Source organism: Coccidioides immitis (genome assembly GCF_000149335.2).
Source record: "Coccidioides immitis RS genomic scaffold supercont3.4, whole genome shotgun sequence".
In the NCBI taxonomy this organism is placed as follows: Eukaryota; Fungi; Ascomycota; class Eurotiomycetes; order Onygenales; family Onygenaceae; genus Coccidioides; species Coccidioides immitis.
In genome coordinates this window covers 3,094,573-3,119,041 of record NW_004504311.1, presented here as the reverse complement: position 1 = coordinate 3,119,041, position 24,469 = coordinate 3,094,573, and the positions used below count along the sequence as shown (strand labels likewise).

The window sequence follows — 24,469 nt, the reverse complement described above, 5'->3', positions numbered from 1 at the left end:
ATTGTTAATCTTAGTGTTATGAATACCAATCTGATATGAGTAATGGATACTGCCATATTAATGATGAAGAGAACTTACACATGGGCTCTAAGAGTCAAAACTATCAAGCTGTCACTTCTAAACCTGGAATCCTGAACATGTATATTGTATAATCTATAGAAGAGAATAAATGGGTGATTCTGGAGTTGACAAGCTCTAAAAAGAAGACCAATCAGCAAGAAGAGACACCTTTCACAAATTTAATCAGTGTGAAGGTTCAAGCAGAATGGCTTGCATATCTAATATCTGATGAAGAATCTGATTTAGATAAGGAATATAAACCATTGAAAAAAAGAATATCAGTCAATGTTAAAACAGTTAGAGAAGCTAAGAACAATTAAAAAGCTAAGATTGCAATACCCTATAGTGTACTGGACAATTTATCACTTACCAGAATAATTAGACTAGTGTTGATAATAATATCATGGAAGATGTTGAACTGATTAATCAGAAGAAGCCTGAAATTCAGAGCAAGTCTGCAGAGAAACAAAGATCAAGAGATTCTGCAACAGATTGCTTATTCTTCCAGATCTGTAATTCAACAGATGCCAATAAATTAATGGGTTGAATTCTCAATGAAAAAGTCAAATTGTCAGTCAAGAAGCTTATAAATATATTATCAAAGCTTTATTGAGTATTCTTTGGATCAGGCTGGAATAACAGTACTAGCAAAAGCCATACAAGAGTTAGAGTCTCTGAACCAGTTCAGTCTGAGCTAAAGATTAATTCTGGTTGACTTACTTCAAAGCCCATGGTGTCAAAATTCAAAACAGCATATGGAATTTGTTCATTATATGCACCAGTCACTATAAACCAACAAGAATTAATGGTGTTGATCAATACTGGTTCAGAAATTAATTTGTTGTCTCAGAAGTATGCTGAAATGTTGAATCTGCCAATAAAAAATAAGCCACAAGTGACCATAGTTGTTCAAACAGGAGAAGTCACTTCTTTTTATATGTTTTGTGACAAGATGCCTGTTCAAATTAGAGATATTGTTACACATACCTCTTTTCTTATATTTGAAAGAGGGGATTAGTAACTTATTCTTGAAAGATCTTGGTAATTTGCTGTCTGTTGAGAGTGCAACATCTCAGAAGACAGCAGAGTGAACTGTGAAATTTATAATGAGAAATAAATATGTTGTCTAGTTTTCAAAGGCTTTAAGCCAAACTTGAGCAATATAAAATATGTGACTGATAAATTGAATAGTGATCATTTAAATGATTCAACAGGCATTTGATCAGATAAGTACCTGTGAATACAAGATCTGAGGAGAATGAAGAAGATGTGATGAAGACAATGGGTATAAGAATTAATGATGAGAAAGTTGAAGATCAGGAGATTAAAAAAAATAGAGAAGTTGAGAGTGTAAGGATTCGCCGCGAACCCCTTACACGGACGAACAGCACCCGTGAGGGCCAGAGGCCTCAGCTCGCGAGCTGCTGGGAGTTGCATGTGTCCTCGCGAGGCACTAAGTCACGTGCTCGCGAGCACACATAAAAGGCCGTCACTGCGCGAACCCCTTGCTGGGAGCCAGTGGCAATCTTGTTTACAAGTCGTACATAGTTGCCAGAATACAGACCTTTTACCTCGCGTACTCTTTTTCCATGTATATTCCTCCTAGAGATTCATTGTCACGCTGATCCACACGTACGATCCTCACAGAGAGTGTTGGCACCATTGCTGGTGTTGGTGCTTACAGCAATAAGGAGAAATATAATTCTGATGTTAGTGAATCCAAAAGTGTGCTAAGCCTAATTAGATTGATCAGTGTGCTGGTGAATCAAATGGATCAATCAGAAGACAAGGATAATTTTACATTAAGAGTTTGGATTTTCTGATCTCTGCTTTCTGATTTAAACAGTGTTATGACTCACTGCAAACATTATATATGTGATATAAATTCCAGTTTAATTTGCAAACCTATTTCATAAAGTGCTTGATCAATTTACACATCTCTGAACAAAAATCACAATTTTGTCAAAAAGAAATTGTATCAGATAGACATTTTCAATAGTGGATGGGACATCAGACTGTCTTCTTCAGAAGTCTGGAGAGTGTGCACTGCTTATAAGTAAAAAGCTGATAAGATAAGACTATTAGCATCTGGAAAATCTGATGGAAGCAAGCTGGAAGGCCTAGATAATTAAGTAGATGTTTGTTTGAATAAGTATTACCCTGAGGAGAAATATGTTATGTTTAATTGTGAATTTGATAATTATATTAGGCCTAGAATTGTGTCCTTTCCTGTTGGAGAACAGCTAACAAATAAGAGAATTAAGAAGCTTAAAATTGAATTCAAACTGACAAGTTGGAAGAAGGAATTTTTCATATCAGTTCTTTATAAATGTGAAGAAGCATTGACTTGATCATTCAAAGATCTATATAATATTTATTCTGAATGCTTGCCTCTTCAGATTATTTGGACAGAGCTTTATGAGACTTGACAGACTAAGACTTACTGAATTTCTTGTGCTCTACATAATAAGCTAATTAAAATCATTCAGGACAGATTAAAAGCTAAAATGTTAAAGTCTTGCTATAGTTCATATACCAATCTCTATTTTCTGGTTGCAAAGAAACAGAAAGACAAATATTGTTTAGTTAATGCAGTACATATGTACAATAAAGTTACTATTCAGAATGCTTTTATTTCTTCTAATGTTGATGAATATGCTGAAGACTTTGGTGAACTTGTTATAGCTAGTTTATGTGACTTATTCTCTGGATATAATAATTTTCTGTTAGCTAAAGAAAGCAGAGATATAACAGCCATTGCAATCTCTATTAAGCTCTTTTGCTATATGACTTTAGTTCAAGGGGCAACAAATTTGCCAGCTCAAGCCCAATATGGGATAATGAAAATAATATGTGAGGTTTTTCCAGAGATTGCTCAAGTCTTTATGGATGATCTTAAGATAAAAGAATTGTGTGTCAAAGATGAAAGTGAAGTTCTCTCAGAAATAAGAAGATTTATTTATGATTATCTGCAGAATCTGAACTATGTTCTATAGCTTGTTAAAATCTCTGAAGCCAGAATCTCTGACATCAAATCTTAATTCTGTATGTCTGGAGTCAATGTTGTTGAATGGGTCTGTAACTATAATAAATGATGATCTGAGAAAGTCAAGATGGCTAAAATTGTGAATTGACCTACTTCTACAAGTGTTACAGAATTATAAGAATTTCTAGAGCTTGCTGGATATTTCTGAATACTTATAGAGTATTATAGTTGAATAACTGAACCTTTATATTATCTGCTTTGACAAAATGTTACATGGACATAAACTGAAGAGCAAAATAATATCTTTATGCTTTTGAAAGAAAAGTTATGTTTATTCTCTATTATTCTTCCAATTAATTACAAACAGAATTCTTTGCTTATTACTGTGACTGTTGATGTCAGTAGATTAGAATGAGGAGAATGCATTATTCAGAAGCAATAACAAGCTCAACATTCTGCATAATATGAATCTGAAGTATGAAGTGATTCAGAGAAAATATATAATGCTGGCAAATAAGAATGCAGAGCTGTTTTGAAAGTCTTCAAGAAATTCTGATATTATATCTATAGAGTGCTCTTTACTTTGGAAATTGATGCAAAAACTCTTATTGCCCAACTTAATAGAACTGCTACAGATGTTTCAGAAGCTTTGATTATTAATTAGATAGCTTGAATATATCTTTTTGACTTTACTGTTAAATATGTTCCTGAAACAAAACATACAGCTGCTGATTAACTATTTTGCTGAGAACTAGATATTGAGGAACACTCTGAATCTGAAGAAGATAAAGATCTGTTTGCCTTTATGAATTCTATAAGAGTTTTAGCTGGCTGAGCTCTTGATAGTAAAGACCTTAGAATACTGGACTTCAGATATTCAGAAGAATTGGAGAAAATTGCATGATATCTAACCACTCTATCAAAACTATTGAACATGGAAGAAAAGGAGTATGTGAGATTCTAAAGAAAAGTAATTAAATATGTGGTGAAGATTGATTAGATATTTAAATAAGTGGAATCTGGTGTGTCTCTAAAATGTATTGTGGACAATAAAGATCAGCATAAACAAATTTTACATGTAATGCATGATAAATTTAACCATAAAGAGTAAGAGAGAATATACTCTGCTCTACAAACTTAATACTGGTGATCAGAGATGTATAAAGATGTATATGCTTATATAAAGCACTGTTCTCAATGTTAATAAAGAGATTTATAAAGATTGAGTGAAGAGCTTCATTCTATCTGGATCTTTATCTGTTGGAAGAAAGTTGGAATGGATATCAAGCACATGTCTTTCTGTTGAGAACAAAATTATTTGGTTGTTGCCAGATGTGACTTTATTGAATAGATGGAAGCTAGAGTCTTGAAAAAGACAATAGCTGAAGCTGTGGCCAAATTTCTTTATGAGAATATCATCTGTTAATGGGGCCTGCCTGCCAAATTTGTTATGGATGGAGGACCAGAAAATAAGAATATTATGGAGATCTTACTGAAGAAATTCAATATTAAATGCATTGTTATTTCACTCTATAACTCTTCTGTGAATGGTATAATAGAAGTTGGCCATAAGCCTTTAGCTGATGGGCTAGCTAAAGCTATCAATGGCACTGAAAGAGATTGAATTAAACATCTTTCTGTGATTCTGATGGTGAATTAAATGATAACTAAGGCTAGTACTGGTGTTTCCTCTTATAGATTGTTAATGGGCCAGAAGGTAGTTCTTCTGATTGAACTTGAGATTTCTACTTGACAAATAATTTTCTGATAAAAGATTTGAACAACTGAAGACCTGCTTCTGATGTAAGCATGGCAAATTAAAAAATGAGATGAGAATATTCTGAAAGCAGCTCATCATCAGCTCTGAATACATACTAGAAATAAGAAATACTTTGATAATATCTATAATATTTGAACCACCTCTCTTCTATCTGGAGACCTTGTCTTGCTTCACAATACCAAGAGAGAACAGAATATATCTAGGAATAACACTCTGTGCTTTTGATAGCTAGAACTCTATAGAGTTAAGTCTGCTAATCAAGAACTAGATTTCTATTATCTTGAAGAGTTAGATGGCACTGAACTCAAAGAATCTATTGCAGAAAACAGATTGAAGAAGTATCTTATGAAATCTGAAATGAAGTTATTTAATAATAGCTCAGCAGATTCTGATGTAGAGATGGGGAATATCTCTTAAAGATATGCCACCAGAAGTTGACCTAACATTCTCTCTAGTAGTTTCTTGAATATTAGCTTCTTGAATCAGAGTGAAAATAAAAATAATCAAGAAGAAATGGAGCAAATATAATTTTCAATTGTTATATCAGATGACTGGAGCTTTGCTGTTATTATATCTCTACAAGATGTTTAATTTGTTGTGTTTTGTTTGCAAAAGTGAAGTTTTTTGCTTGCTTATTTGAGAAGTTTCTCTTTCTTTGTTATTTGCTTAGCATTTACCTTTTCTGAAGATATTTAAAGATCAATTTTTCTTTGCTGGAGCTTTTACTTTCTTTTATATTCAAGCTTGATTCTTTTTACAGATTCAATATTTTCTTCTATTCTGTTATTCTGACATTTGCAAATTTTTTGATCTCTAATATTCTTCAAAAATAGCTAGATAAAGCAACCTGCCTCCTTTAGCATCAGCAACTGAAAACCAAGGTCTGGTCATTACCAGAGATAGTGGAGTCAACTTGAATAGCTATTTCTTCAATAATCTAACAGCAGCTATGGAATACATTGATAATCAAGCTCTGTACTGTTGATATAGTCTACAAGTTGAACTGATAAACACACTTATGTGAGTGACTGATATAGTCACTAACTTAGTGGCCCATTTCTATTGATATATTGAAAGATCCAGAGCTTGGCAATATATTATGCACACTAATTTTGAAGCTGATGTCCATGATGCTTAAAAGATTACTCTGAATATTGAATGATGTTGCATTGATATGCAAAAGATTAAGAATAGACTTGTTGCTACATGAAGAATAGACAGAATTAATATTATATGGCCAAAAGTAGAAAGTCTGTAGGCTACACAAAAGCTTTACTATACTCTAAATATCTATAAGAATTAGAATAAGTTCACCAACAATATTAACAGTACAGTGCTCTGAAGACTAGATACTATAGAAGCTGGACATTGCTGGAGCTTAGCTATATTGCCAGATGATTATATTACAGCTGATAAAGAAGTTGATTGTGCTTGTAAACTTTCTTTAAGAGATGCTCTATACTGATGAGAACTTACTATTGGAAATTATAGTCTTTTATAGCTGTTGACTCTTTCACAGTCATCTAGCTTCTAATGTTTAATTCAGAATATTGCTAGAAGCTCTCCTACTGCAAGCAGTCTCTGAGATCTACTAGAAGAACCATAGTTATCAAGATTATCAAGTAATGTTCCAATAAGTGGAATGTTGATGCCATATAGCTGCAATGTATTGGGAGCCTCTATACATAGTACAATATTGATTAGATTATGTGGATTGGAAACTGGCCAATCACAGCTGCCATTTGGATTCACCAGCATGCTGGCCAATCCACCCAGCTAATCAGAAGCTCTGAAGTATTGCAGTAAGAGAATCACAGCTATGTCAGCACATCAAACCCTTGTTATGCATTGATTCCATATCAATTCCCTACCACTATTCAATTACAAGGCTTAGGAGCTATATCAGATGCCCTGGTAGGATGAATTAGATGGGACAACCCCATAGTAATTAAGAAACTCAATATTCTCTTTGACTCTGATAACAAAAAGGCTCAGGACTTCATTAATAACTGACATCTAAAGACCACACAAATTGCTCTGGATGCCATTATCAAGACTTACTAAATTGAAAAGAAAGCTTTTGGTAATAAATTTTATTGGCATTGTGTGCACAACAACATTAATCCAGCATCAGTTCAGTCTTCTTCTTCTTCTGAGAACTTGGTGGAAGAAGAGAATCATGATGATTACTATTAATAATTACTACTATCACTCTTCTTATTCTTATTTCCTATATTTTTTCTTACCAGACTGCTCATTACTATTTATTATTCTCTTATTTTACTAAATTAGTTTTATTTTATTTTATATGTTGCTTGTTGTCAGGGGATGCCAATATTGAAGATCAGAAGAAAATGTAGTGGAAATTCTGGTATCTTATTAGAACAAAGATTGTTCCAGTCTGAGGTACAAACCATCTCAAGCTACTATTCTTGAGCTATATAAACTATCTGTAGTCTCTGTATCTTGCTTATTACCTTCATGCACCATTGCTCTTTTCTATATACTTGTTCCTTACTACCAGTTTGGTTATTAGTTAGAGAATATAAAGATTTCTTGTTTATGAAACTTGCTACTGTTTCTTATTAGAGCTGTCTATGTTAGTACAGGGCTCTTTAGTACTATTACTTCTTGCAAGCTTAGGTGTCTGTTAGAACATATCTATCTCTACACTTACTACTTGACCATACTCTTACTATGTGGTGATTTTTCACCTTTCTTGTACTCTTATCATATCAACCAACTCACCTACTTTGACAAGGCATCCCATCATACTCCACTCCACTGTAAACCTTCTAAAACACCAATAAAAAAAGAAATAAGCCTTGAATTTGTGCCAGATCAGACTCTTAAAGATAGAGTTAACAAGTAGACTACATCTACAAATTACAGGAAAGGCCTGAACTCTCTACAGTTTCTAGTTACATGTATGAGGCTGGATATTGCATTTGCAGTCAATTATCTGGTGAGATTCAACAGCAGACCTAATAAAGAAAGCTGGGCAGCATTCAAGCAGATTCTATACTATCTCAAGAGCACAAAATCAAAAGAAATAGTCTTTAAAAGAGATATGGATTCTGAAGACTTGAAACCAGTGGTCAGTTTGGATCCTGACTGGACTGGAGCTGATCCTGTGTACAAATCCATCAGTGGCTACATTATTACCATGAATAGAGCTCCAATATTGTGGAGATCACAATGCCAGATGTCTATCTTGAAATCAATAACTGAAGTGAAGTATTTAGCAGCTAGTGAAGCTGCTTGTGAACTAGCTGAGATCAACAATTTGTTGATAGATGCTGGGATGATTAATGAAAACTCAGCAAAGCTAAGAAGCTTGAAATTAAGTATTGACAACAAGAGAGCAGTTGACTTAGCCAAAGCTGACACTATAATGTGAAGAGCATGCCATATTGAGATTTGACACTATATGCTAAGAGACTGGGTTTAAAAAGATGAAATCTCAATCAAGCACATTGAAACCAATATGAATAAAGCTGATGGGCTTATAAAAGCTCTTGCAATGGATCTCTACACTCAATTTGTGAGTATGATAGGGGTGATGAGTTGATACAAGAAAATATAGAGGTTTATCAGTAAAGCTAGCAAAAATACAGTATTGTGGTGAATGAAGCTAAGCCTAAAGAAGGAATAAATCTGGATTCTGTAATTAATTTTTTATCACAGATTTGAGAGATTTGGAAGCTTTGGATCTTTGTGGCTCTTGCTTGCTGCTGGAGCTTGTTGCATGGGGGGGGTGTTAGGTAATCCAACTAGCACCTCGCTCACGTGACCCACATAGATTAGCCGAGATTCCCCTTTAAGTAGCTTAGAAAATGACAAGCATACAAGTCCTCCATCACTTTCTCTTACTGATTTTGCCTATGGGTAATCTTTGTGTACTCTGTATACTCTGTAGAAAAGATCAAATACAACATGCTTATTATTACATCAAACAGATAGTTCCAACAGTTATGATCCTGGGCTGCTCTGAACACCTAAAATGCTCCTCCCCTCCTTCCACTAGTGACTAGCCCTTGACTTAAGCAAGAGAGCTATCCCGATTGTCATCTAGTTTTGTTCAAAGATGAGGCGATAGAGTAATTGGATGATTTTCATTCCCGCAGGGCCGCGATGGTGTGCGTCCAGACTACGAGGTCGGCCCCGACCCTGCGGGATCAGTATAGGGATGTAAGATGTCTTCCATATGGCGCTGGAAAAGCCTTGGTGTATTTCGCTGTGGGATGAGGACCAAGTCTCTGCCGCACCCCCTTCAGACCCTGCTACGTATGCAAAGATCTGTGAACCGCCGGAAAACACTGTTATTAGTGATAAGGCGCGGTTTGATGGGTGTAGTGTGAAGGAGATGGCAAGCCCCATGCTTGCCATGGTCATCTGTTCTTGAGCTTAGTGAGGTCAACTACCAGACGTGGTGGAGGTTTCCCTAAGGGCACTTTCTCAATGCGTCCTTCCTCAAAAAACTTGTCCAGGGCTTTGTCAATTCCCTTTAGGCAACATAGGTAATTATGCCTTTGACTCTGTCTATTCTTTCAGTAACATCCGCTTGTCCTTGGGATTATACAACTTTAGTATTTGAAAGTTACTATCTTCAAGTTTCACCAACGAGCCGCATTCTATGAGCTTGCCAGTAATGTAGAAAATGAGTGCATCATCCAGGGCTGATTCAGGGAATTTCTCCACTCTGTGGGAGATGTTGGACATACCCTGTCAGCTGCAAATCTCATTGATATCCCTAGCAGACATAGCAAAATGGTTCATCAGAGGTAGCCTGTCTTCTGGTGGCAGAGCGCCTGTTCGCAGGATCTTTGGGCAGTCAAGGTTGGATATCTAGCAAATTTCATTTATAGTTGATCTCCAGGTACCGTCAAGTGGATAAACATGGGCTTCATCAACGAACACGTGGGCAACATGCTGCTTGTGGACGAGTGTGATAATGTCGTGCTGAAAATTGCCCGTCTTCGCAGCTTCAGGTGTCGCAAACAGGATGTTACAGATATGCGGTGGTCGCGCGTTCTCCCAGTATGATGCTTGTAATCCAACATCCTTGCATCGTTTGTCCATGTCGGCGCGAAGAGCGATGAACGGGACAATTACAAGAATTGTCTTGTTGTGCAGTGCCGTGGCCATCAGGATCAGAATCAGTGTTTTGCCAGGACCAGTTAGTAAAACAAGCAGCAGGTTCTTGGCTTCTTGTCAAGGTCTTGATATAGTCACCTTAGCCGTTGAGCAAATGTTAGGGGTATCTCAGCGAAACATCCACCCTCGGGCCACTAGCAAGGTCAATTCGCCTTAGTGTTGCTGATGCTGTTGCTATCACTGCCACCGTCACATTCACTGTCATCAACGCAGCTCCTTTGCATCGGAGCTTAATAAACAAGATTTTCGCCACTAGTTAGCTCTATGGGAATTGGACCATCATCTCTGGCTAACCTGCATATGTTAGCCCTGGGCTATCTCTTTATTGCCCTTGGGAGTCAATCGACAACGTACATCAGTTGGCCGCAATCGCGTGGGCATAAAATTGAAGTTTTTCAATTTCTGTTTGGCTAAAGATAGCTTTGGCCCTTGTAGCTGAATATTGATCATGCATGTATCTTGCAAATGTTGTGCAGTACCATCTAGTTAGTCACTACCTGGGAACTGGTTATAGAGGGAAGATGTACCTTTTGTTTTTGTTGAACTCGGACTCCTGTACTTTAATCTCTGCGGTGTTTTTCATATCTTTCCAAACCAGGTACGCCAATTTGGATGTCCTCCCGAGTAGAGGAGTCTCATTGAGCTATTTAGCCCCCGATCAGGTTTTATATCAGTTGTTTCCCTGAACAGGCAAGAATCATGTGCTCTCCGAGCTAGCCATGCAGCGCAAATACTTCTTCCTAGTCTGGTAGTGGGCGTCTGGATATTGGCTAACGACTTGCCAGGCTATATCATATTTGTTGTCATCTGGAAGCGATGGTCGGGCTGCAGTGACTTGAGAATTGGCGTGCAGCCAGACAATGGCGTATCTGATGAACCTCTTTTAACCTTGGGCTGTGCTTGGAGCAATATCTGAAAACACCTCGCATGCTGTGAGTACTCATTTCCCAGTCCTTGAGAGAGATGGATTTTGAGAGTCTCATGTCTGTTCTGGTTTTGCTGCAGTGGAAGTAGCATGTTTCTTTGCCTATTTTTTCCTTGTGTTGATTGTGTTGAAATTCAATGAAGATGGAATGATCATTTCTGTTTTTAATGCAGCCTCAATCTGTGAAGCACATGTCCAATGCAAGGGCATTTGAATATCACTAGACAAGCTGACCAATCCTGGGCCCCATGGAGGGCAAGCACCTCCATGAGGAGACACTTCCGCTGTACTTCTAGGTTGCGAGGCCTGAGGGATGTACTTAGAAGTCCTTCATAGTGTATCAGATTTCTTCGATACACCACATGACGCATCATGGCGGTTTTGTCGACCTAGATAAGGATATACTGCCAACGCGATGTCCTCTTGGATAAAATGCGAATATCTCGACTTACCAGAACGCAGTTTGCACGCCCGCGGATGCAAGGATCACATCTCTTCCCACCATGACGGACCCAGCATCCCCTGAAGCGTCTTTCAGCTTCGGGAAGCAACGACGACACGGCAAACAAGAGCATAAAAAGGCAAGATGCCAGGCTGGAAATGTTTGTGATCGAACCCAAGTTGGGCAAATATGAATTGCTCTGGAACACATATTTGTAGAATGCCATATTCTAGGTTGATCCCTCATGGATCGAGATGTCCGGGTGAGACATAAATTGAGAGGCCATCAGGCCAGCAAAAGTAGGTACATCTTGTCTTCTCTGGTCGATAAGAGAAGTCTAATAATTCCATGGCGAACGATACATCCTGGTCCTGTAAACACGGTAGATTGAGCACCCCGAGTGGCTGAGGATCCCTGTCACATTTCTTAGGAAGGAGACGAAGAATTTATTTCTGCCAGGGTTGGTTGCCTTCAAGAACGGTTCCAGGCCTTGACCATGGCCTTTGGCGTTCGGTTTGGAGCTACATCCTTTATCCCCAAGGAATCCAAGATTTGATCCAACTTGAAGTTCTTATCAGATATCATGTGGCTTGATAGTGACCATTTGCAGATTATATAGTTTACCTATCAAATGGTTTTGTCATTAATGAAATGACAACGATGGCCCGTGTGCCACTTCGACGGTAAGGCTGGCGTTATGTCGATACTTGTTCCTCGATGCTCCTCATGGCAAAGAGAGGAACCAAGGATAGCCATTCCGTCAAGATTGCCGGTTTCAACAAATAAAGAAAATCCAGCTTGAAATCCAATCATGGAGGCGGCTTATTACGGCTGAACGTCTCTGGGGTTTTGATTAGAGCCTAGTCAAGTTGATGAGGACACCTCATCCACTGGCCTGACGCCAGTATAATCTTCCCAATTGTGGATTTCGCTATAGTGGTTTGAGCAGACCCAACGATCTGATTCAATAGCTGCATGGTGTGTCTGGTGTCGTATGTAGCTGGGTATGTGATGGCTTTGTGCCCCTGTAGATTATTTAGAACCCCAACGTTGTTGGTATACTTCTGGACGTCCTCCCCGCCCAGGGCAAATGACATAATATAAGTAGTAACATCTGAGGGAAAATGAGTATAGAGATGTCATGTTCGACAGGGATTCTGCCTGTACGTAGCCTAACCGACGCGGATCGGAGGCCAAGTACCATTTCAACGTCTTTATGTTTTAAAGCATAGTACTAGGAGAATTGTACTATCCTATTTCAAGGGATACTCCCATGATCGCATCCAAGCTTCCACAAAGGGCATCTCCAGGGTATGTATATAGGTATATATACTGGGTGATGGTAGGATATGTAGTATGAAGTGCTGGGGTAGTATCGAGGAGATTGAAGGAGAGAGCGTTAGGCGTTGGATGATGGGGGAAATAGAGAGGGGATCAGGTCCGGGGATCAGTAACTTGAGCCCAGTTCCTATGAGAATCAGTGAAGAGCTTTGGCAGCGAGAGCTCCTCTTCACGACTTCACTGGAGACGACCAGAAGAAGATTTTTGGTTTACTTAGGTTGGGGCCACTAAAACACAGATTGGTCAGCAGCAGGCGCCCAACCACTTGTGCCTTTCCTGCCTAACATCAAGAGAAATCAAAGACGATCCACATAACCAAGCTTTCACGGATTTTCTCCAGCTATAGTTTTTCTCTGCTCTAAGTCCTGTTCTTCGCAAAGGACATGAATCTCTTCCGCCTGCCATGGAGAGCGTTGTTCACATACTTGCCCGGTTTTTCATCCGCTTCGCTCCCCAGCGCTGGCTTGTTGGTCTTTGCAAGTACTTAGATCGCAAGCAGAATCCCATCAAAAAGGACACTCCCCCTGTTGTCAGGCTTCCGGGGGGTATCGTCGTTAAGTTCGGCCCTACTGCTACCCCAGGCGAAACAGCAACACAGCAATATGCCTACCAGCATCTAGATCCCAAGATTGTTCGCGTGCCACAGGTTTATCGTTACTTCCAGTGCCAGGATCCTTCTGAACCAGTGTGGCTCTTTGGCTATCTTTTCATGGAGTACATCCCGGGCAAGACATTAGATGAACTTGATGTTGAGGTTTACAAGGACATGACAGAACGCCTTGCCGGCATCGTCAGCCATCTCCATAGCGTGCGAGGAAGAAACGTCCCTGGCCCTGTGGGTGGTGGGGTGCCTCGAGGCAATATCTGGGGCTACCATGACGCTGAGACTGAATTTGGTTCTGTGGAAGACCTCAATGCATGGGTCAACAGACGGATTGCCGTCATCAACAAGTCTGTCGACTTTAGATCATATCCTCTGGTGCTCTGTCATTTGGACATGTGTCGTCGCAATATCATCCTCATGGAAGACGGCTCTCTTTGTCTTCTGGACTGGGCCTTTGCAGGTTTTCTCCCGCGAATCTACGAGGTCGCCGCCATTGAGTTTTACTTTGATGAATACTCTGAGATGTTTCGTCAAGTTGTGAACGAGACTACTGTGTTGACGGACCAGGAGAAGAAAGACTTGGTTTTAATCAAGAGAGCTCGAGCTGCGAGCATGCGTTGCGCGTTGTAAGTAAAACACCCCACTCCTTAACGGCTTTATCTCGTATACACGACTAATACCTGTTTAGCAATTGATGCGCCAATACGAGTGAATATCCTCCCGTCAATCCAGATGTTTCCTCTTCTCGCTTCGGTGACCGGTGGGAACCCAAGCGCGCTACACGAATACTCCTGGGACTATCGGGCTCAATTCGCGTGCTTAGCCTTTGGAGTAATTATACTCAATGTCCTCGTAGGCCTGGCTCACTCTGGTTGGGCTAGCCGGGTCGATATAGCCAGCGTCCTCCATATCTTCGAGCATCGTCTTACTGGTGCGGGTTAGTTAATGCAACTCATTAGGAAAACACTTTTCCTGTGTACATCTGTGGCGTGGAGTTGACTTACACCCAGAAGCGGCATCCGACTCCACTAGGGGCCAATTGGTACTTGTCTCTGCCCTTTTGCTCAAGGAGATCGATGATTTTTCCAACAGTCAGCCCCTCATGGCTCGCAGATCGACGTTGTGGAGAGCGGTATTCGACACCTCATACAGGCAAAATTTCCGTTCCAGAGTGCCCATTACGGCCGTTGGATTAGCTTTGATCATGTTGAGCTGCACGGAACTTCTCTGTCCTGTGAGGAGATATATGGATGTATGGTTTTCGCTGCGCGTATCAGACTCGAAAATAATCCCCAAAGTATGCATGGTTACCCTGATTTCTGTAACAGGGAGGAGAAGGTCATTTGCGTGGAGGGCTCTCGTGGATGACATCGTTTTTATTGACTCGAAAAGATATCCCGGCTACTTGCCGTGAAGGAAGAGGAGGAGGAGCCAACTTCGCTTTTATGACGGCCTTGTGCGAGCGTCCATCAGGCTGAAGCCTTGCGATGAACTCTGCAACTTGCCCAATTTGGAGGCCCTGACCCCGCGATTCAATGCAGCCTCGATATCAATTGTCCAATAGTGGTGGTGCTCCAGTGATACCCTGCCAATATTGAATATGGGCCACAGTGCCGTTGCTAAAATGTTGCAGCACTTCGTCTACCTCGATGGGAAGTTACAATTTCTGTGGGAAAATATATGACCAGTTACGAAGACTCCGTCTCATTCCATCAAGCCTGCGCATTCCCGTCTGCGATACGATATGCGATATACTATTAAATAAATAAATACAACCAAGAAGACAGGAATAGCTATGAGGACGCCAGTGTCCGTCTCCAGGACCAAACACAACAAAATACTACGAAGGAACGGAATGACTATGAGGACGCCAGTGTCCGTCAACTCCATACTACCAAGAAACGAAATCGCCCAGTGTTAATATTAACCCACCCGATACCACCACCCATCAGTCATCCATCCCCTGATCATCACACCACCCAATATCGCCGGTATTTATTATGGCACACGGATAGGGTATTTACAAGATATACCGGAATTGAGGGTTCTAATAGATGAAAAATCGCGAGTTAGCAAAAGTTTTTAAGAGGGCAACTTGGAAAAGTGCTGCTTACCGTCTTGTCAGTGAAATCATCCTGGTACGCATTCTCGAATCGCTCTGCGATACCAGCCTTGTCTCGTCTGCGGTTATCCCAGATGCAGACGAACCGGTACACGAGGACCAAAGCAGGAGCTACAAAAGAAGTGACGACCACGATGACGAACCCGGGGACGTAGCGGGGTGCGTCTCTCTCGAAGAAGATGAGCGGACCGACGAAGTTCCCTGTTATTGCATTTAGCAGATGCGCATTGTCAGGATGAAAAGGATTTGATGATGAATCTTACCGAGACAGTATCCGATATACAGACCCGAAGACGCAATCGAGCGCTTCGTGTAGCCTGCGATATTCGCGATCTGGAGATCCATGAGCACGGCATACCCTCCGCCGACCGCGGGTAGGATATACAGCGCAAAGAGCAGCGCGCCAGTCGCGTCCAGCGGCAATGTGACCAGCAACAGGGAGCCCAGGGTCGTGATCATGTGGCACCCGATGACGAGGTACGATCTGATCACTGACACTTGCCGGGAATACTAGGACGAGAATACTAGGAGGAGACTGCTAGGATGAGAATACTAGGACGAGACTGCTAGGGGGAGAATACTAGGACGAGAATACTAGGACAGGACTGCTAGGACGAGACTGCTAGGACGAGAATACTAGGACGAGAATACTAGGGGGTGATAGACTGTCCCAGCCGCCCTCAGGCAGCTATGCAGCGTACAACTCTAGATACAGGTGCGCGCGTTCGCATGTACCATGATGCTCATCTGTCCCCTCCTAGTTCATGTATGAGGCTAGCGCAATGAGGTGTTATAGGGAGTACAGTATATGAAGCGTTCAATGATATTGAGTATCTTTCAGCTTAGGGAGTATCTCGGACGCTGCGGATGATATTATTGACTTGAGCTTCGTGATAACCGTAATGTCGGCAGTCAAGTCCATGTCTTGCCAAAGTAGATCTGTTCGAGGATTAAGCAATTGTCTCTAGAGGGTTTGCAATTAAAGGAAGCTAGAAGTAATATATATTAAACCCGCAGCAGTTCTCACTCATGATGATTTTTTGTTGAAAAAAAAAAAAAAAAAAAAAAAAAAGCTGGACTTCCCACAGTGCCCCTCACATCACGCCGCCAGGAATTTCAAGGTGGTGCATGTGATCTGCTAACGTCATCGAACATCTTGCTTTCCGGGTCCACTGAGTAAAGCCTCTCTTTGACTCAACTAGTTAGCGGGGTGGCAGGTTGCGGCGGGTTACTACCCAGGCGCACCATGTAACCTGGTTAGACAGGGGGTTAGTCAGCAAGACCGCAAAAATAACTGGGTTTTCTGGGGGGTTGGTGTTGTACAGTTATCTTGGCAGTTGCATACTAGCTGATACAGAGAGTGATGCTGAGTCAGTCATTTGGACCAGTGAGAGTTCTTTATTACAGAGATCTTTCAGACAGTACTGTATGACTGGAACAGCAGTATTGGGGTGCACCCATCAGACAACCAACCAATCATCTGTAATAGCTCAGGTCAGCAGCTGGGGATCTCAGAGAAGGTCCTGTAGAGCAGACAAATATAGATTCTGTAGATAGCTAGATGTCTATATAGTATGATTATACTATTCTCTATCTCATACAGGGCAGAGTGTGTGTGTAGCAGTGCTGCTTAGCACCAGCACTTGATGCAGCTATAATACTGCCCCAATGCTCTGTTTGTTTATATACACCATACCAATACATCATACAGCAGATAGTATCAGAATCAGTAAACAGTAGATTAAGCATTGTCTTGACAACAGATTTTCTTTTTCTTTCTTTCTTCTCTTCTCTTCTCTTCTCTCCTCTTCTCTCTTTCTTTTACTCTAAGTCTGTTCATCAGAGCCTTTATTATTACTATTGCTTTGCTTCTCTCATAAGTCTTTCTGTAGATTATGCATCAGCTATTATCCATCAATTATATAATAGCAAGCTGACTGACTCACAGAACAATTTCATAATTTTATGTTACTACAACATTCTCTACTGCTAAGACCTCTACTTGTCTTTTCCCCCTCTCCCTCTCACAAATCTGAGAAAGAAAATGTCTGTACAGCCCTGTGTGTTGATGAAATGTAAGAAGAAGACACTGACTTGTTGATATAGAGTACTTATTCAATGGACTCTCTTCCACTCTGATCAGATAGAGCAGGACCTTGCTGAAGCTGCTGCCCAGACTCAAACTGATAGTCAATCACTCTGTCTCTTTGTTGAACAGAATCAGCTGGCCCTGTATATTTACTTCTCTCAGTTACAGCAACTGCTTGCTTAATCAGAAAGAAATGTGGAGTTTGTTCTCAGATAAATCTTTCTTTACCAGATTAACATACACTACCAGTTGTACATCAATACAATTCTGATTCAGTCACACAGAAGAACTTTGCACTGGAGCAGTATCTGCAACAAATGCACAGAGATGAAGCTCATGGCCTCATTCTCATTATACTACTGTGCATACAGTTACTTTAAAGACACATGCAGGAACTGCAAATAATCAGACTATGCATTCTGCTACTTTCTGCATAGCAGACCAGAATCTGCAGTGAGGTATGATAACAGAGAATCAAGTTTGTACAGAGCTGCTGGCCACTTACACACACCAGACAGCAGAATCAGCCTGGGACTGTCTTCTGTCTGCCCAATTCTTCTTCTTGAGAGTGGGACAGCAAATGATCCCATTCATATTGAAACTAATTCCCTCCCACTCCACTCTGGAGATTCACCATCAGTCTTCCCATACAAGATTAAGGAGCCTGAGAAGCCAGAGAATGACTCTCAGAGCAATCTTATTATCTTAAACTAGATATGCATGAACTTTCTTTTCTGACTTGTCTGCTTTCTTTCTTTTCTTTATGATTTTTCTCAACTACTCTTGTCTAGTTATACAGGCTCTGTGTACAGCATCTGGACATGATTTGTATTTCTACACAGTATTCAGGACCAGTAGCTCTAAGAGGTGAAGCCAAGCAAACCACTATCATATATTCAGCATCTTTTCTTCTTTATCTTCCTATCATACAACAGGCCATGCTGGGTATGATGGACAGGGTTTGCCATAATAAGAATCAGAGCAGTTTCTTTTTCACTCACAGCATTCTGAATAGTCTGTTCAAACTGAGCTTCCCACACTGCTATACAAGATCTAGTTTCTCTACAGCAGCACTGCCACTGGCACTCCTCTGTCTCTGTCTGTTAATATAATTAATGATCATCTTTCTTCTGCTGTAGAACATTCTCTCTGTGCCACCTGGCTGCCATTTTGCTCCATACAAGACATCTAGACTCTGTACTGAAGGGCCACCCCCCAGACCAACTATCCATTTCTGCCACAGATCTGAGACTGTAGTGATTGTACAAGAAAGCTGGTATATGGCTGGAACAGAGACACTAGCAGAGGCTGGAGCTATCTCTAATAAACAGACTAGGGCTTGTGCTTCTCTAGATACTGTAGAATCACTGTCTCTCTCTTTATCTTTATCTTTAAAGACAGCAGCTGCTGTCATCATTCTTTAATCAGCAGAAAATACTCATACAAGAAAAGAAACCTGCTTACTGATCAATGCTTCTAACTAGTTGTTAATTTTTTGCAGTTCTGTTTTCAGAGCAGTATGTAAATGACCACAGGCCACATTCAGATTCTGCTGTACAATATGCAGCTGATCTGTCATCATAAGTACTGTCTGCTGCAGCTGCATTTCATACAGCTTCTCTTTGTAAGTGTTGGCCATCCAGACTGCCTCTGCAAACTGACAATAGTTCTCCCTCATGAACACAGGGCTGGTTCACAGGGGGTGATCAGAAAAGAAAGACTGAAGAATGACAGAGTTCTGTAGAAGAACTGTACAGAGATAATGGAGCAGATATAGAAATTCTTGAGCAGTCAGATCATCTCTATCCAGCTATACAGCAGAAGATCCCCTGAACTAATTCCAAGAATCACTCTGATCTGAAAATCTTCTCAGCTCTGGCCTCTGGAAACAGGAGTTGGAGTTCTGAACATCATACAACTCAAACCACTGCATTTAGTCATCAACCCAGGGCCAGACAGCATGCTCCAGTGACTCAGGCACAGGTACTCTGGCCCACAGCAGATAGAAGTTCCCAGATGTGCAGAAGTTAAAGTCAGCCATGGCTCATACAAACTTTCTGAGAATGTTAGTCAGATAGTACTGGCTGAGAGCATTACTGTTTCATCTTCCAGCACAGCAGATCTGGCTCTTACTAACCTCAATCTACTCTGCATGCCTGACTCCAGCAGCTTGCTCAGTATGGGTCTTCTTCAGGTCAGAAAGCTCTGTTCCACTGTAAATACATCAAATTCAGTCCAGCTGGATCTCATATAACAGAGACTTTCTCACATTATTTCTTTTGATCAGGTGCAGCTGGTATCAGTTCTGGCAGTTGTGGAACTAGGGTGGTGGCTCTCATACAATATCCCATCAGTAGAAGAGGTAAAAGACTGTCTGTGCCATGGTGCAGAGCAAGAGATTGTAATGGCACATTACTGTAGCATACTCAATCCAGCCCATCTGGTTAGTCTTGCCATTTCCCATAATCAAAATTATGGGAAAGCAAGAGATTGAGTCTTTATTTATCAGCTCCAGGGTGAAGAGATCAGCCAGCTGTGCCATACAGCAGGATTCACCACAGAGAAGCATGCTGTAGCTCATTAGAAAGTCCACTGCAGTACAGAGATGTGGCTCTACTGACTAATCTTTTTTAAACTCTGATCAGCCCTGCCAGCAGTACTCAACCAGCTATACAATGTTCTTCTTATGATATTTATTCAGCAGGGTTCCTGCACCACAATCCACAAACTCTGTCTTCTTGCATTCATGCTCCTGTCTTGAATGAGTTTCAAGCAGGGCCCAGACAGCCTGACTAACTGGATAAAGATGAGGGTTTGTACAACAGCTTCATTAATAGCTCCAGAGATTAATAATTGCAGTCTTGTAGGTCTTGATAAATGATTGGCCCAGAGTTTGCACAACAGACTCTCCATTCTTATTTATACAGTCACAGAAATGACAGAATCTTTTGGCTGGACAGTCAACCACATATTTAGACAGGAATCAGAGCAGCTTCTGCTCTGTCACCAGCTCTTCATTCTGAAAGTCTTTTGTTCAGCAGAAATGCTAGCAAGTAGAAGCCAGAGAGTATCAGCCAGACCAATACAGATATATTATACAGCATGAGAACAGAGCAGAAAAGAGCAAGAATCAACAAGAGAATATATATAATACAGATATCTACCCTCTACTTCTTCTGATGCAACTTATACTGCATTCAGGTCTTCTTTGATCAGGCATCCAGGGTGCTATCAAGTGCATGCTGTATGCATGCCTCCATCTCCACCATCAGAGCAGACTGGCTGTTCAGAGTTAGAGTGGCCATGCTGTCTAGTGTTGCAGAGAGTATATCAATTAATGTAGATTCATCAGAAGCAGAAGCTCCTGTACAATACAGAATAGATTGAGATGGAGCTGAAAAGGTTGGTGATCTTGATCACTCTGTACTGATTATATAATCCACCTCCCACCCTCCCTGGTCCAAACAGGTTATTTGGCGGCTTGGCAGTAACCAGGCAGCAACCTGGGTGATCACCCACACTAAACCCCCCCCATCTAACAGTTATCTGTGTTCTGTTATAAATATACTGATCAAATATCTTCAGAGCATGTTTAATTACTAACAGCTTCTTCTTGTGAACTGGGTAGTTAAGCTCAGCCCCCAAAAGATTCTTCTTATTAAATTGGCTGGTTCTGTACATTTTGGCTTCGCTTTGAATAGAGCGGTTCGAGGTAGGTTTGCACAAAGGTTAGGATATTGAGTCAAGAAAAATAGAACCTTGTATCAGGTGAAGTGTTTTCGAATCTGGTAGCAGGATGGCATTCGAAATACGGCTGAGGCCGCTCTATTTATGTTTTGTCCCCAGATCAAGAGGATCACGCCGTCGCCGTGGTAAGCGCTGCGGCGTAGGATGTTCAACACCAATCCCGGGATCGGGATATGTGTCTCGCGCATTCTGCCCATAAGAATGTCGAGTTACGCGCCTGTCCACATCCACGAAATAACACTCCGGTTTGCTTGTTGGGGGGCGGTTCATGCGAGTGGCGTAGCGCGACATTTTTGCCAATAGGATCAGGAAGCGATTGGCTGGAAGAGAAAGCGATGTGGTATCTTGGGGTGCAGGTCGTCATATCATCCTTGCTCGAGATTGAATTTGAAATTCATTGGCCTTCAGAGAATATACCGCGGTCACGATATATACGAGTAGAGCCGCTTTCCCAGCATCCTCTCCGGGTACCTGGAGTCGACGTAAGACTCTGGGCTCGGGAGCATGCTTGGTAGGTCCACTTTTAAACCCATCGGTTCCTGCGGTCGCCAATGAGATGTCTGCGGAAGCCGAGCCCGCCACGGCAGTCTCCGCCACTCAGTTTCTCTAACCGCGCCGCCAAGCTTCTGAGACTCCTCCACGCCAACATTGCATCTCCTGCCGTCTCCAGGAAATTTTGAGCTGCCACCTACTCCGTGCATTCTCTGTATTTTGACAAGATAAATTTCTTTCTCTGTCCCGTGTTTTCGTTCTTTTTTCGCCATCCTTCTTTGTAACTGGTTGGCCTGCTACAGTTCTGACAGGATTCCACAACCTTGAGAACTAGAGTACAACGTTGCAGGATGCCGGGCAAGGATGCTCTCAAAATGGCATCTGCACTCAATGAACTGATTGGCATGTCTGGGTGCCGCTATCAGTTTAAAGAGTTGATTCAAGAGAGACCTCACATTGGTCGCGTTTGGCTGGCAACGCTGGAAATCCCTCTTCACGCGTCATGTACGGCTCGTCCGCTAACACCATTACAGATCTGGGCAAGACCAGGTTATCTTGAAAGATATTCCCACAAACATATTCTCTAACTTCAACGAAATTATACGGCCGAAACTTCGCGAGAGCCCTTACATACGGTTGCCATTAGACACCATCGTGGACCAGCGCATATTTGTGTACAAGTACCTGACGGATGACTTTCTGAGTCTGATCAGGAAGCAAATTGCCATGCGAGAGAGAAAGAAGGTTCTCAAGGCCTGCCTAAGAGGAATAGCCGAGCTCCATGAACAGGATGTCGTTCATCTAGGTAGGCTATGCCACATCTACAGTAAACCCGACCTGACTTATGTAACCATATTTAGATATCAAGGCAGATAATATCATGGTTAACTGCCGCACTGCTGGTAATAGAGGGGATAGAGAGTCCAGTGACGCAACCATAGTCAAACAGGTTCAGGTTACCGACCTTGAAAACGCGGCTTATCTCCCAAAAGGCAGATGTATCAAGGGGATGCTTGCCGGCAACGACAACTGGCGCAGCCCTGAAGCTCATTTCAGGGGTGAACTCAACAAACCGACTGATATGTTCTCCTTTGGCGTTGTGGTAAGTGTCTTCACTCTTACGTAGTGTCCTTCGCTGACAAGTGCTTGTAGTGTATTTATTCCGAGCTGGGCCGGGTCATTTTTGGTCCTGACGATGATTTCAAAAAACACGAAGCACAGGGTGCGCTTCCTTCCATGATCCGCCTGCAACGTCAGGTTTCCTACTTCGGAGACAAGGACGGGCTCAACGGCCTCATGAAGCATTTAGGGGATGACGAGAGGAATTGTCAGATTCTTGGTATGCTCTGGGAAGACCGCTTTGAGGATTACATTCCATACAAGCCATTCTCAGAGTGGCAGGATGTTAGCGATGAAGTTTTCAAGGATCTCATCCGGGGGTTAATGAATCTAGACCCTGCGAAACGAATCACGGCGCGTCAAGCACTGAAGCACCCATGGTTCGCGGACGTTTGAGATCGAGATGTAGTGGCAAATTATTGCCAGCCGTGCAATTATGCGGGCTTTTCACGGCATAATCAGTCAATATTTTCCTACTTTCGACACACTTCCGCCTGTATTTTTACCCTGAGCCTTTCTCACGTCTTCCCGCGTTGAATAGATAGTCACCACTCATCCATTATTCGCCAGAATTGACCCAACGTGCTATGAAAACCAACCCTGCAGACATTTACAGTCTAGTTCAGCATGAATATCTCTTTGTCAACCCCTTCAGCGGATAGAGGAAGACTTGCCGACATGTACCCTGACAGAATGAACGCAGTGTAACATTGGTATCTCCGCAATTTCGTGTAACCCGCTATTCCAAAAACCGCTCCTGCTGCTATGTGAAAAATCACCACATAGTAAGGGTATGGTCGAGTAGTAAGTGTAGAGATAGATATGTCCTAACAGACACCTAAGCTTGCAAGGAGTAATAGTACTAAAGAGCCCTGTACTAACACAGGCAGCTCTAATGAGGAACAGTAGCAAGTTTCATGAACAAGAAATCTTCATATTCTCTAACTAATAACCAAACTGGTAGTAAGGAATGAGTGTGTAAAAAAGAGCAATGGTGTGTGAAGGTAATAAGCCAGATGCAGGGGCTACAGGTGGTTTATATAGCTCAAGAATAGTAGCTTAGGGTGGTTTGCGCCTCAGACTGGAACAACCTTTGTCCTAATGAGGTACCAGAATCCCCACTACACTACCTGAGACAGAACAGTACAAACTGGGGTTGTTAAATAAAGAAGCTCAGACAGATTATTTTTAATAGATTTTATTTCAGACACAAGGTTCACAGTTTTAGTTTCACAACATGATGCAGGACAACAGTATTTTATAGAAGATTCTTCAAGACAAGAAGTAGTCTGGTGGCAACAGCATTTAGAAGCTCCAGAGTCAAGCCCACAAAACTCTTGCATGAGTACACTCATGCACTTTACATTGTACAGACAACATAGATCAGCTATATTAAAACTATAATATTCTTCTTAAAGTTACAAGAGCTGATGAACTAGTTCAACAGTGGATTCTGAAACCTACAGCCATGTCAGAACAACAAGAGAAATGGACAAAGACACACTTATATTACAACAGATATGAGTTTGATGTTCTAAATAATAAGAACAAGTTTTCTTCTTAGTATTCCACAGACAAGACTTACTTTTATTCAGACAGTTTATA

The 24,469-nt window shown here is 41.4% G+C and overlaps 5 protein-coding genes across 5 annotated transcripts; 2 read left to right on the top strand and 3 right to left on the bottom strand.

Annotated features, from left to right (window-relative positions):
* Positions 1-9,368: 9,368 nt before the first annotated feature.
* CIMG_11518 (uncharacterized protein) lies at positions 9,369-9,974 on the bottom strand (the record flags this gene model as incomplete). The annotated part of the gene is made up of 3 exons (XM_001245912.2): positions 9,369-9,528; positions 9,589-9,674; positions 9,726-9,974. The coding sequence occupies 3 exons, from the start codon at positions 9,972-9,974 to the stop codon at positions 9,369-9,371; spliced, it is 495 nt and encodes a 164-aa protein (XP_001245913.2).
* Positions 9,975-10,338: 364 nt separating this feature from the next.
* CIMG_05353 (uncharacterized protein) lies at positions 10,339-11,576 on the bottom strand (the record flags this gene model as incomplete). The annotated part of the gene is made up of 6 exons (XM_001245911.2): positions 10,339-10,465; positions 10,511-10,626; positions 10,759-10,852; positions 10,924-11,010; positions 11,143-11,297; positions 11,361-11,576. 6 exons carry the CDS (start codon positions 11,574-11,576, stop codon positions 10,339-10,341), a joined length of 795 nt encoding a protein of 264 aa, XP_001245912.2.
* Positions 11,577-12,999: 1,423 nt separating this feature from the next.
* CIMG_11517 (uncharacterized protein) lies at positions 13,000-14,251 on the top strand. The gene is made up of 2 exons (XM_001245910.2): positions 13,000-13,921; positions 13,984-14,251. Exons 1-2 carry the CDS (start codon positions 13,095-13,097, stop codon positions 13,988-13,990), a joined length of 834 nt encoding a protein of 277 aa, XP_001245911.2. The 5' UTR covers positions 13,000-13,094; the 3' UTR covers positions 13,991-14,251.
* Positions 14,252-15,315: 1,064 nt separating this feature from the next.
* On the bottom strand, positions 15,316-15,876 carry CIMG_05351 (uncharacterized protein; the record flags this gene model as incomplete). Its single annotated transcript, XM_001245909.1, has 3 exons — positions 15,316-15,342; positions 15,410-15,618; positions 15,681-15,876. The coding sequence occupies 3 exons, from the start codon at positions 15,874-15,876 to the stop codon at positions 15,316-15,318; spliced, it is 432 nt and encodes a 143-aa protein (XP_001245910.1).
* Positions 15,877-22,119: 6,243 nt separating this feature from the next.
* CIMG_05349 (serine/threonine protein kinase) lies at positions 22,120-23,419 on the top strand (the record flags this gene model as incomplete). Its single annotated transcript, XM_001245907.2, has 4 exons — positions 22,120-22,249; positions 22,290-22,550; positions 22,606-22,847; positions 22,898-23,419. 4 exons carry the CDS (start codon positions 22,120-22,122, stop codon positions 23,258-23,260), a joined length of 996 nt encoding a protein of 331 aa, XP_001245908.2. The 3' UTR covers positions 23,261-23,419.
* Positions 23,420-24,469: the final 1,050 nt, after the last annotated feature.

Excerpts from the sequence above, each read along its gene's own strand:
- CIMG_11517 (XM_001245910.2), top strand. The coding sequence starts at position 13,095 with ATGGAGAGCGTTGTTCACATACTTGCCCGGTTTTTCATCCGCTTCGCT.